Source organism: Mesoplodon mirus (assembly GCF_964341445.2).
Source record: "Mesoplodon mirus genome assembly, contig: HAP1_SCAFFOLD_1002, whole genome shotgun sequence".
Taxonomy (NCBI): domain Eukaryota; kingdom Metazoa; phylum Chordata; class Mammalia; order Artiodactyla; family Ziphiidae; genus Mesoplodon; species Mesoplodon mirus.
This window is the reverse complement of record NW_028295048.1, coordinates 17,221-30,386: the sequence shown is the minus strand read 5'-3', so window position 1 is coordinate 30,386 and position 13,166 is coordinate 17,221. Positions and strand designations below refer to the sequence as shown.

Genomic DNA, 13,166 nt, shown 5'->3' with positions numbered 1-13,166 from the left:
ATTTTAGGAAGGATTATTTAAAACCAAATGCATCTTGGGCCTCCCTGGTGGCGCAGTGGTTGAGAGTCCGCCTGCCGATGCAGGGGATACGGGTTCGTGCCCCGGTCTGGGAGGATCCCATATGCCGCGGAGCGGCTGGGCCCGTGAGCCATGGCCGCTGGGCCTGCGCGTCCGGAGCCTGTGCTCCGCGGCGGGAGAGGCCACAATAGTGAGAGGCCCGCATACCGCAAAAAGAAAAAAAAAAAAAAAAAAAAAAAAAAAAACCAAATGCATCTTGAGCCCAACAGCCTTTGAAACCAAACAATCCTGGGAGTTCAGTTGGATTCAGAAAAATTCAGTAATCCTATTTGATGTATGTTAACCGTATCAATATTAACAACCTTCTGCTGGATTTCAGCACTGATTTGAGAGCTGAGTTACTACTGGTCTTGTATTTTACCTAGTTGTGAAAGCACTGAGAGAGTTGTTCTTGGGTTGAACTTGACTCGCCTCTGGGAATGCTCTCTGTTCTATCCATCTTGAAAAGCTTTATTCAAGTGCATTTCTCTGCCTGCCTTCTCTTCCCTTGCACCCCTTGGGAAAACGAAAGATGCTCAAATATAGATGTGAACACGGCAGGTGCTCTGCTTGGCAATGGTGTCTTTCAGCTTCCCAATAAAAAATTATATTGCTGACCACCCATTTGACTGAAAAGTGACGCATTTTACTGACAGATATCTGGATTGAGATGCCAAAAGAAATAGGTCATTTCAAATTTCCTTTTTAAGTCATAGCTTTGTGTTGCCACACTACTTGTTCAAAACTTAGATCATGAAGGTTCCTTCCTATGACCTGCAAATAATTAAAATGTTCTTCAACAGGCTCTATGAAAAGCAAGCAGAGGGGCTTCCCTGGTGGCACAGTGGTTGGGAGTCCGCCTGCCGATGCAGGGGACACGGGTTCGTGCCCCGGTCCGGGAGGATCCCACATGCCGCGGAGCGGCTGGGCCCGTGGGCCATGGCCGCTGGGCCCGCGCGTCCGGAGCCTGTGCTCCGCAACGGGAGAGGCCGCAACAGTGAGAGGCCCGCGTACCGCAACAACAAAAAAAATAAATAAAATAAAGCAAGCAGAATATTCCTAATTATCTTTGTCTTGAGTCATATAGTTCTTGTAATTTCAAGGAAGAGAAACTCAAATGTAAAGTGTTACAATAGCCAAGCATACCAGCACTATTATCTAACCATTCAGCAATTTTCTCTGCCAAGTCACTCTGAACCTTAGACTACTGAGGATGTCTTCTTAATTAATTTTTTTTTTTTTTTTTTTTTTTTTTTTTTGCGGTACGCGGGCCTCCCACTGTTGTGGCCTCTCCTGTTGCAGAGCACAGGCTCCTGACGCGCAGGCTCAGTGGCCATGGCTCACGGGCCTAGCCGCTCCGCGGCATGTGGGCTCTTCCCAGACCGGGGCACGAACCCGTGTCCCCTGCATCGGCAGGCGGACTCTCAACCACTGCGCCACCAGGGAAGCCCTTAATTAATTTTTAAAATTCTCCTCTTTTGAGTTAAAAATGGTCACAATTTTATAAGTAAAATTAAAGAAAAATACCAAATAGAACATCTGAGATGTTTCCATTAGGCATTATATATATATACATAAATTTAATAGATATACATATATAAATGCACTGGGATAAATCTCCATCTTCTGTGTCAGTCGGACATAGGTCCGTTTTCTTAGGAATAGGGAACTCCTTTCACAATGGACGTGAGGAAATTGGCAAATGTACACCATATAAGTAGTTTTGGATGGTAGTGACCAAGTTCTCAAGACACACACACACACACACACACACTGAAGAATATCAGAACACTTAACGTTTCAAAGACACAGGAAGAGAAATGCAAGTTTCCCCTAGAAAGCCTTTTGTTTTTTTGAAGTCAGAATTCTGAAAAGATGTTTTTATCAAGCCAGCTTTTTCTAACTTAACTGCATATGCAATAAAAGAGTCCTATCTTAGTCATTTTTAGGGCAAGATTTTCTTTAAGTCCCAAGAAAATAAGCACTTGTAAATGTAAATTTTGTATGTACATAAACCTGGCCAGGATATCCGTTGGAGGCTGGAAATCTGTTGTTGTTCCTTTTCCTTTTGTATTGAAAGCTAAGTTCCCCATTCTGAGTTCAATTTGTGAAGATCACTTTTATTTTGACAAACTCTATTAAAGTAGCCAATTCAAGGAAGACAGGTTAGTCTTCCACCTAATTACCCAGTCCAACTTTTACTCAGTGTCTTTCACCTGAGCAAAGTCTCCCCAGTCTTTCAACTGAGGATAAACCACGCAGTGTCTAAACTGAGCAAGATCTTCCCAGTGTCTTTTAAGTGAGGCTAACCCACTTGAGCAAAAGTCTTCCCAGTGTTTTTCTACCGAGGTTAAACTCTCAGTGTTTAAACTGAGTAAAAATCTTCCCAGTGTCTTTCACTGAGGATGACCCAGGTACTTCTTCTTGAAACCAAGTTTCAAGGATAACCTACTACTCAAGAGAAGAGTTTAACACCACTGAATAAAACTTAGGATCATCAACCAAAACTGGAGATCCAAGAACCAGGAGATACTCACCCAAATTCGTCTGGACTCTCGGAGAAAGCGGACAGGCCCAAGAAGCCTCTGCTGGTGCCAGGACTCTGGATCCTCATAGAGTTCAGGCAAAGAAGAAAAGTCTGCTCTGGGCCCCTTCATTGGTTGCCAAGACTGCTGACTGAAAAATATGCACAACCCAAAAGGAGAATTATGTTTTATTTGGCAGATTTTCTGAGGACTTAAGCCCAGAACACAGCCTGTCAGATCACTCTGAGGAACTGCTCAGAAGACCTAAGGGAGGAGTCAACAAAAACCAGGTAGTCAGAACATCAAAAGATTACTATTAATTAAAGAAAACTAGACCTCTCAAGTTAAGGACTTTAGCACTTTTCTATGTATGAGAAGATGAAAGAATCTGGGCTCCGTGAAATCATTCCTTTGATATGCACCTTAACTCTAGAACCAGTACCCTGTTTTTCTCCATCCCGAATCCCCTCAAGGTGCACAGTTGAGGGTTCCTGCTTTGACGTCTGACTTGATGACTGCAACATCCTTTGTCTACTGATATGGCAGGGAACATTTTTCATCCACGGGTAAGAAATTGAGAAAATTAACATAATTCAAGATATAAAACCATTACAATACTAAAAATTCCCAAATGTCAAACAAACATAAGTACCCTTGACCTGTAAAATGGAAGATGCCAAAGAAGGGAAAAAAAGAAACAATAAAGAAAATGTAGAAAATAAAGCATAAAATAAGATGGCAGAAATCAATAACAGTAGAACAATAATTAAATAAATCAAGGTAAATGTTATCATAAGATTTTTAAATTTCAAAAAAAACCCCCATCAAACAAAACATATTGAAAATAAAGTAATAGAGAAAATTTAGAGAGCAAATATGAATGCAAGGAAGACCTGTTAGGTAGTTAGTCAGACATTAGCAGCAAGGAGGTGACAGTGGTGAGAAAGACAAGAAGAAGAAATTGAGTCACACCCAGCCATCTGGGGACTCTCCCTTGACTCCACCCAGAACGGGAGAAACTATGGTCGGGTGGTGGGCAGCTTATCCTGATAAAGAGAGGCACAGTAACACAAGGGGACTTCTCCAGGCTGTGCATGCCCAGACCAGACAGGCGTATAACCTATAGTAAATCCAAACTCATTATACCATAATTACAATAAATTACATGTGGTTTTGCCCCTCCCCCCACCCAGTAGGCATTTCTTGGGGATTCAAGGATGAGAGCATGCGCAGCAGAAAACTTGTTCCATAGCTCAGGACTGTCAATCAAATAATGATCCTTGTCACTCACCCCCACCTCTCTGCAAAATGCTCCTTAAAAGCGCTCGTAAGCCTTTATAGGAATGCTGCTTTCAATTTGCAGAAACAGTACACCCATCCCCCCCCACCCCGAGAGTGTACCTTTGCTTCGATATACTTTGCTTTGGGCTTGCTTCACTTCGCTGAAATAGCCTATTCTCAGAAACAGCCTGCTCTTTCTCTCTCCTTCTCTCTCTCCCTCTCTGAGAGTGTACCTATGCTTAACTAAACTTTGCTTTCTGCTTAAGCTTAACATGGGAGTTTGCGATCCTTTGCTTACTATCATGGAACCAAGATAGCTGGTCCAGGCCTTCCACTGACCTCCTCGGTTGAAGCTATTTTGTTACAAAGCATGTCCACATGGTGACAGACCTAAGTCTAAATTTTGATAAAAGGTTGAATTAAGGTGAGAATATCACATGGGAGGAAAAGACTGTAGGAACAATAGTAGATGTAGGAGATATGTTTGTGAAAGTGCACATTCATGGCAATATAGCCAAATAAACTCACATGCCCACGTTCCCACTAAAACTGTATAAAATTATGACCAACAAGCAGAGAATACACATTATTTTAAAGCCCTCATGGGGCATTAAGACATATTTACCATGTGAATCCTTCAGTGAATCTTGTGTTACTGCTAAGGGATAGGAAGTGGTGTCATAAGGGAATTTTGTGTAAGACTCAAAGCTCCCTTTCTATATGGTTCAGGCTGGACTTGAAGCTTCAGGGGCCTGGGAGGATGGGGCAGGAAAGGCAAGGCACACTCAGAAAAGAGAATACATACATAACACACTAGGGATATCTGAAGAGGCTGCTCAAGACCTGGCTCAGCCCCAAGGGTTTGACCCCTAGTCCTACTCTTCACCCTACAGCCCTTTAGGGTTAGGACCTTGGCTCACCCTAACCCATTCCTAGCTTCCGGGTATAGAATGCGTGCACATGTCTGAATGTTAATGTTCTCTCAAAATTTACATGTTGAAATCCTACCTCTTAAAGATAGGAGGCCGGGCCATGCAAAAGTGCTTATGAGCTTTCATGAATGGGATTAGTGCCTTATAAAAGAGACTCCAGAGATATCTCTAGCCTCCTCCCATCATATGAGGATACAGAGAGAAGGCTCCAGCTGTGAACCAAGAAGAGAGCTCTCACTACGAGGTGGCCATACTGGTGACTTGATCTTGGGCTTCCCAGCCTCCAGAACTGTGATAATAAATGTCTGTTGTCTTTAATCTACCCAGTCTATGGTATATTGTTATAGCAGCCCTAATGGATTCAAAATTTATCTGGAGAGTGGGGACTGTCTTATCGTTGCAAACTAAGAAGTTGGGTTGAGACAACATATGAACGATTTTTTTTTAAGTAGAAAATTATGGATTATTGGATTTGAAAGTACTAGATTGGTTAAGGAAAATGAGTACGTGTGTGTGTGCGTGTTTGCAGTGTGTCCCAAAAGTTTTTGTGCAGTTTAAAGGTTTACTAACTCCAGAATTATAAACACTACAAACTTACAAAAATATCATTTGAAGGTTTAACTGTTTCCAGATGCAAGTCTGTGTGCCTGATGCACAGTGAGGCTAAATACTGAAACATCAGAGTTTGGAGCAGAGAAAGGTTTACACAGTGCCATGCAAGAAGACACGTGGCTCATGCCCAGGAAAAACCCCAAACTCCCTGAAGGCTTTCAGCAAAGCCTTTTTAAAGGCAAGGTGAGGGAGGGGCATGGCTAATTGTTGCAAATATCTTGGTGTTGGATCCTTTGTTCTAGCAGCTGGCCAGATGGGTCAGATCCTGGTCAGGTCACGTGTTCCTGTAAACCGCCAACAAAACAATTATTCTTCTCTGTTCTGCAACTTTTTATCTCCATGAATGGGCTCTTAAAAGTCAGAGCCTTAGAAATAGGCTTTCCTGTATATTTCAGGCTCTAGGCAACATTGTTTTACAAAAAGTGCAGAGCCAGCCTGGGTCACAGGGATGGACAGAGTTAGCTCAGGCAACAAAGCATAAAGATTAAAGTAAAAAAGATCTGATGTGGAGTCAGATTTGTTCTTCCCTATTACATAACTATTTATAATTCTTTCATACTTATGAATTTTGAAAAATAAATTATTTTAATTTTTGTGTGTAGTTCCCTCTGATAGAAAATGAGGCAAAACATACACTATTCAAAATTCACAAAACTAAATAAGTGTAAAAGAAATTCAAGTTCTATCCCTGGGTTTACACAAGACACAAACATGACGTGGGAAAGTTGGAGCTGAGGACAAAGGAAATCCTGAGTAAAAATGTCTGTGAAACAGCCAGTCTTCCAGGGTCAGCTTAAGATGTTCAAGAGTTATCAAGTTGGTGGGCCTCAAGTAAAGGTCTCTAATGGATGAAGGAACCAGGTTCCAGATGGAATGAACAGAAAATTGACTAAGGTCTCTCTGACAGGATGAGAGTAGTTGGAAGGAGGGATCTGGAAGCCCCAGGAGGGTGCAGGTGTCTGTGGGTCTGGATGGGAAGGAAGGGCAGTGATTCAGCCTCTTTCTCTTATTGCCCCTCCCCCACACTCAGGAGCCCTTTGTGACAAGGCCACAGCTCTGTGATGCAGGCCTGGGGTTCTGCCATCAAGTGAACTCCCAGTGCTCTGTTGCCTGAGGGCAGCAATGCAGTTCAGAAGATGGAGAATCTCTTTTCTTTGAAAAACACGGTTGCTATCTGGCTGAGATCCAGCCCAACTTCCTGGGTGATTGATATCATCCTTGGGTTCCTGTGTGGACTGGGGCTCTTCCTAATGTTACTCCCCTGCTTCCAGAGTAATCCATTCTTAGCACCACCTAGGAAACATAGAAACATCAGGAAGGTAAGAAACCTTTGGCTTAATCCCAGCAGAGATTATCTCTTTTTTTCTTATTCTTATTTCCACTTTTCTTAACCACCTAGAGAGACTCCTGAGATGGGAACTCTCAGAAAAGTAGAGAACATCATCCTTCTAGGGAAAAGCCAGGCCAGAGAGGGGTTAGAGTGGGCATGAGGATTTCTAGTCTAAGATCGTAGACCAGGAGTTCAGGTATGGTAGAGGGCTCCAGGGCAAGTCCCCAATGCAGTGACTAATGGTTAAGGACTGGATTACTAAGAGTTCAATCTCTGCAGGAAGGCTGACCCCTGAGCCCTGGTTCACCAGCCACCTTCCCACAGCGGGTGTCTCAAGTGAGACCTTCCTCTGTGTTGGGGCTGATCTAAGGGCAATGCTGAGCCCCTGAGAGCCTGAGAGAAGAGGCTGGAGTGGAGGTCTGGCCTTGGGAAGCAGAATCCTATCTGACAAAGCTCACGTGGGCATTTAGGTCTGAGAATGTGTGTGTTTCTTGATCAGAGGAACAGTGACAGAAGAAATCTATGGTGATTAAAACTTAAAAAATCCGGGCCTCCCTGGTGGCGCAGTGGTTGAGAGTCCGCCTGCCGATGCAGGGGATACGGGTTCGTGCCCCGGTCTGGGAGGATCCCATATGCCGCGGAGCGGCTGGGCCCGTGAGCCATGGCCGCTGGGCCTGCGCATCCGGAGCCTGTGCTCCGCAACGGGAGAGGCCACAACAGTGAGAGGCCCACATACCGCAAAAAGAAAAAAAAAAAAAAAAAAAAAAACTTAAAAAATCCTTCTTGGGCTACCCTGGTGGTGCAGTGGTTGAGAGTCCGCCTGCCAATGCAGGGGACGTGGGTTCGTGCCCCGGTCCGGGAGGATCCCACATGCCGCGGCGCGGCTGGGCCCATGAGCCATGGCCGCTGGGCCTGTGCGTCCGGAGCCTGTGCTCCGCAACGGGAGAGGCCACAACAGTGAGAGGCCCGCGTACCGCAAAAAAAAAAAAAAAAAAAAAAATCCTTCTTTGCACTCTTCAAAGAAGAAAAACTGAAAATATTTTTATCCACTTTAAAAATAAGTAAAAGGGGAAAAAACCCCACAGAGTTTTAGTTAAATGTAGAAAGTCATGTTGTTCATGAACACAGCTTGCCTAGATAGATGACAGTGAGAGTTGGGTGTTAGCCCCTCATTTCTTCTTCTCTCTCAGCATCAAGTAGAGCTGAAGGGGAGGAGCAGGAGTAGGAAGAAAAGTGGATCTTTGAAAGGTAAGCCTTTGCCATTCAGTCCTGCGTGCCCCCGAGAGTTAGCTTCCATCTCTCCTAATCCTGAGGGCCCAGCTTCACGGTCTCTGAGGATGCCAGTGGCAGAGCTTATTCTTCAGGAAACAGAGCCTTGGGAAGGCTCGTTGGAAGGAGATCAGAGCCCAGATACTTCCCAGAAATTTGTGCTTAGAATGAAGCCATGAGGACCTAGAAATGGGGTGTGTGGACTGTGGTGGACCATTGGTGCCTGGGTTGGGAAGTGGGACCTCCAAGTCCAACTGTGGACAAGTTGTTTAACTTTGCTCAGATTCCTCTGTGTGATGACCACTGACCTTTCTCCCCTACACGGCAGTTGTAAGGGCTACAGGGGTTAATTAACGTGAAGGCACTTTGCAAAGGACAAACCCTTTTCAAGTGAGACTTACCATCACTGTCAGGGACATGTGGCCTTGGACACTGATACTTGGGCTCCAGAGTCTAATCCTCCAAAGATTTCCCTAAAGGGCCATTGCACTCAGCCTCCTGAAAGACTCTTAGGCCTCTGCCTTCACCACCATGACCCAGTCTCCTGATTTCCAGCTTGCAGAGATTGCCTGGAAGAACTGGAGGGGACTCACAACCTGGTTTCACTTCTGCAAAGGTAAAGAATCTTTCCCCTTCTCTCCTGGGTCGTCCTTCCTCCCAGAGCCTATAATGTGACCCCAGCCCTGGGAGGGGGAGCCATGGGAGGGCGTGGCTAAAGCCCTAGGGTGAGGGAGAGCAGGAGCATTATGAAGTCAGTGTGGGGGCAGAGGAGGGTTCTTGGGCTGCAGGTGCCCACCCCTGCCTGTCCTGTCCAGCCATCCTGGCCCCATCTGCTCTCCTATAGCTGCCTGGGGAGGCTTCCTGGCAAGGGCAACTTTCATCAGCTCTCATGTCAAGACCCTCCTAGTGAGACGTGCAAAGCAGTGCCTGCTGGAGCCTGTGGAAGATACTGCTTGAAGGGTTGGGAACCCTGCATGAACACCTCCTGTAGGGTTTCCTTCCTTGATCCAGACACTCGAGAGGTGCTGGAAGCACACATTAGAAGGTTTTGGGTAAAGCACAGGTGGACCCTCCCCCTCAAGGTCCTCAAGCCCATAAATCTCTTGAAGCGGAAAAAGCTCCAACCCTCCACCGTTCTGCAGTTTGCCTCTTCCCCTTCAGCCACCTGTGTGTCTGGGTCCCACTCAACAGTCAAGTGTGCTGAGTTCCTGGAGAAACCTCCTCAGGCTCATTCAGGAGAGAAGGTGATAACAGAAGAGTCAGTTCCTACCCTGAAGAGGCCTCTCCTTGTCCCCTCAACTGTGTGTAAGGAAATCCAGAGTGCCCTGGGAGCGATTCCATCTGCTGACTACCATGGGCCCTCAAAGGCTTCTCTGACTGGACAGGAGGGCAGGCCACCTTCTCAGTCCCTCACACTCAGCCTTGTGGGCAGAACCTGGAAGAGTGAGACTGTGGAATGGGTCAAGAGGGACAGCCTAGAGCCAGGTCCAAGTTCAGCAATGGTCAGGAATGAGCCAACAGAGGAGAGTGGTGGTCAGGCCTCAGGAGACCCCTGCCATAGGGTAACAGTGATGGAGGTGAACTTAGGATCCCAATCTTTGAGAGGTGAAGAGGCCAGGGAGGCTGTGGAGGCCAAGGAGTCTCCTGCTCTTCAACCACAGTCTAGTGTTATCTTGGAAACCAAAGTGTTGACAAAATCCGAAACCACAAATGTACATATGAGGAGTTTAGAGGTGCCAGGGGCCAGTAAACGTTTCCTACTACCTAGAATGTCTGTTTTCCAACATCCAGGTGAGCCATGCCTTAACATGGGGGTTGCCAGTGAGTTTAACTCCAAAGTAAAGGTACAGTCAGACAACCAGCTTCAGGACTTTCCCAAACACATGTTCCTTGCTGCAGACAACTTGGCTTCTCAGGTGCCTCAGTGCCATCCCCAGAGAGTCCCCACCAGAGACAGGTTAGCTTCCCAGGAGCCAAGTGGCCTTATGGAAGCCCAAAGGAGCAACCTAGGGCAGCAGGAGCCCAAAACTTCAAAACTCCAAGACTCATGGAAGAGCCAGAGCAAGATGATTGCCCCTACTTACAAAAGAGAGGACTGTAGGAGGCATAAACCAGGCGAGCATGAAGAAAGGTTTAAAGAATTAGGGACCTCTCAAGCTGGAAGTATGAGCCACCCTGCCCAGGTCAGGGGAATAACAGACTCTATTGGGAGCAGATGTCTCCAGCTCATGCCAGAGAAGAAACATAGCCCTCCAGAAAGCCTCTTCAGAAAAAGGATGAGGCTATTTTTAAAGTGGATTTTCCCCAATAAAAAAGTCAATGGTCGAGATGCTCTGCAAAAATTCAAGCCCATATCAGCCACTGCCCAGAGTCACGGATCAGTCAAAAGCAGATCAATCTTGAAGAGTGAGACTGCTGAGGGTCAGGCACTCATGACAGCTGTTGGACAGATCCCAGAAGAAAAAAGAGCAATTCACCATGGACTTCATGCCACAAAGTTAAATGAACACAAACTGGAATTCCAAGTCCCAGTATGTGGGTGTTTCTGCTGCCATAGGCTTACCTCCTACCCAGAGCAACGGAGAATGATGGGTTATACAGCCTGCAGTCATAAAGCCACCTCCAAGGGCCAGAGTTGTTCTATCAGGGAAAGGGAAGTCAGACACCAACATAGTTTGAAAAGTGTAAGGTTCGACGATGAGCAGCTGGGCCTAAGGTGCCTCCCATCCTTGCCCCCCAAGAAGAGTTTGTTTCCAGTTAGTACCTGCCAGTATGGGCCAAGGATTCCAGGTGCCCCAGCCCGCCATCAACACTGTCCAAGGCATTGTCATCTTTGGGGAGGTGTCTTGCCTGGTCGACAGTAAAATCCTTCTTTAGTCTTCCCTTTAGTAGGAAGACATGTCTCCAAGTAAACATTCAGTCCATGTAGAGAAAATGATTTTCTCCTTAGCACGTCCAAGGTATTTAATGTTCCCCAATACATGTATATATATATATATATATTTTTTTTTTTTTTCCTAATAAAAGCATAGTGTAATGGCTGCTGTCTGTGCCGTGCACTTTGTCTTCTAGAAGGGAGGGGCATGGAGGGAGGTGGACAGTAGCATCACAAGCTTGCTCCTTGTCTCGTGTCCCTTCATTGCACCTTATGATACTGTCATTACACAGACCAAAATTACTCTAGCAATGAGATGGGAAAAACCTATGAAACCCACACCCAAGGATCTGGTTCAACCAGTCTTTCTCCTCCTTCTATGCTACTTTGAACTTTATGCAACTGTAGTGGATAGGTTTACACGATAGGGCCGGACATTCCAATTCAGGCTCCAGGAAGTGTCAGAGCCAAGTGGATGGAAGTTTGGGGGGAATAGAGTATGGGCTCTGAGTTCAGAAACAGGAGAAATCTTGCCCCTGGATCTCTTGGTAGGGAATATACAACATCTGCTCTTAAGAGTTCCTTCTCTCTCTGATGAAGGTTGGGATTGAGGTATGCCCTATGAACCCCTTTTAGCTTAGCCATAATAAAATGTACAGCATCACCCTCCCCCACCTCTGTTTTTCCTACACTTTAGAGCAGCAGCAAGGATGGCATTTCCAGTTCTGTGTGTGTAGGTGGGGGGAGTATCAGGGAGGCTGCTGAGGGCTGTGTTGAGTCCAGTCCCATATAAATGAACGGCTGCGTTCATGGGTCACCTACCTTCCACTCTATGTTAACCCCAGAGAAGGAGTTTTGGATGAATGGAATAGGGGTGTGACTGTGGATAGTAACTATCTGATGGTCAAACACTGTGAATTTAGGGTGGGATGTAGGTGTAGAAAAATCATTGGATCCAAGGAAGGAGGCAAAGTGGTACCAGATTCCCATAAATTGCAGTTCTGAAAGAACAGCCCCCTGACATACAACCACCATCTAAAGGCCTAAAGGGGAGGAAAAGTTAAGGGTCCAGTAGCTCACCATGGCCCCACGCCAGGGTCTCTACCCTATTCCAACTCTAAGATCACAGACCTAGAGAAACCACCTTTAGGTCAAAACAGAAGGTCAAACTTATAGAAGTAAAGCAAATCAGGGAAGGTGAATCTCTTAATACTATATTTAATAAGCTTACACATCATCACCTCTTGACTTTTAGAAAGGATAACCTAACAATAGGTGTAAAAGCCAGGACTAGGGAACTTGGGATGTGACTCCTAGTCTGGTGACCTTCACATAAACACATGGCCCAAGGACTGCTCCAGGGGAGAGGTGGGGACTGGCTTGTGATTGTGTAGTAAGCCTTGCCTGTCTCCCAGTCCTTGATCACCCCAGAGCCTGGCAGGTGAAGAAGCAATCAGACAGGATTCGTGGTGGTGTGGAGGTGACCTGTGCAAAGTGGATGGGGCAGGGTGCAATCCAGGAGTGTTCCACTGATCTGCTTCTGGCACAGCTTTTCTTGTCTCCTGACCCCCATCCATATGGAAAAGCAGGGAGATGAGGAAGAATTTCTCTAGAGTGATTTGGTGCTTTCTGCCATGTGCAGGGCGCATGGTGGACACAGCTCCAGGTGGTGTCTTTCTCATTGTGGAGATTTCTGTTCCAGCTGATGCCCCTGATCCAGATGACAACAGAAATGGACCCCATCCCCCATCCCTGTCAGGCCCCTCAATACGTGGAAATGCTGTGACCTGGGGTGGAGGGGGCAGAGTGAGCACAGGACTGCTCACGCCCCTGGTTTCTCCCTGGAGCCAGGCCCTACCTCTGGGCCCCGATTCCCAAGGCAGCCTCCAGAATGGGCAGAACAGTGAGAGTGGAGCCAGGACTTGTGGGAGGGGTCAGTACCCAGAGGAAAGAGTTGACAGGGCTGGGACCTGAGCCTGGCTGCTGCTGGGTCCTCTCAGGGGCACCCAGAAGTGAGTTCTGGGAATATGGGGAAGCTGGACTTGGACCCCCCTGGCTCCTGCTGGGAGAGTGCCACAGACAGGTGATGCTGTTGGAACAGCAAGAAAACAGAAAGAAGCAAGTCCCTTTGCCCTTCTCTTGCTGCTCCGTCTTCCATAAGGTACAGTAAGACAAGAAATTGAGAGACCAAAAGAAAAAAAGAAATGGAGAGACCCAGAGACAATACACAAAGACTTCACGGACACACCTCTCAAGAGAGACTTCTCACACAAATGCCTTTCTCA

The 13,166-nt window shown here is 46.4% G+C and overlaps 1 protein-coding gene across 1 annotated transcript; it reads left to right on the top strand.

Annotated features, from left to right (window-relative positions):
* The first annotated feature begins 7,916 nt into the window (after positions 1–7,916).
* LOC309797801 (spermatogenesis-associated protein 31A6-like) lies at positions 7,917–11,544 on the top strand. Its single transcript, XM_082646211.1, has 3 exons — positions 7,917–7,985; positions 8,562–9,757; positions 9,860–11,544. The coding sequence occupies exons 2-3, from the start codon at positions 8,753–8,755 to the stop codon at positions 10,868–10,870; spliced, it is 2,016 nt and encodes a 671-aa protein (XP_082502337.1). The 5' UTR covers positions 7,917–7,985; positions 8,562–8,752; the 3' UTR covers positions 10,871–11,544.
* Positions 11,545–13,166: the final 1,622 nt, after the last annotated feature.

What these genes read in the sequence shown, in the direction of transcription:
- LOC309797801 (XM_082646211.1), top strand. Translation starts at nt 8,753, where the DNA reads ATGAAGTCAGTGTGGGGGCAGAGGAGGGTTCTTGGGCTGCAGGTGCCC. An exon ending in AGGTGCCAGGGGCCAGTAAA is followed by an intron (nt 9,758 to 9,859) that starts CGTTTCCTACTA and finishes AAGGTACAGTCA; the next exon opens with GACAACCAGCTTCAGGACTT.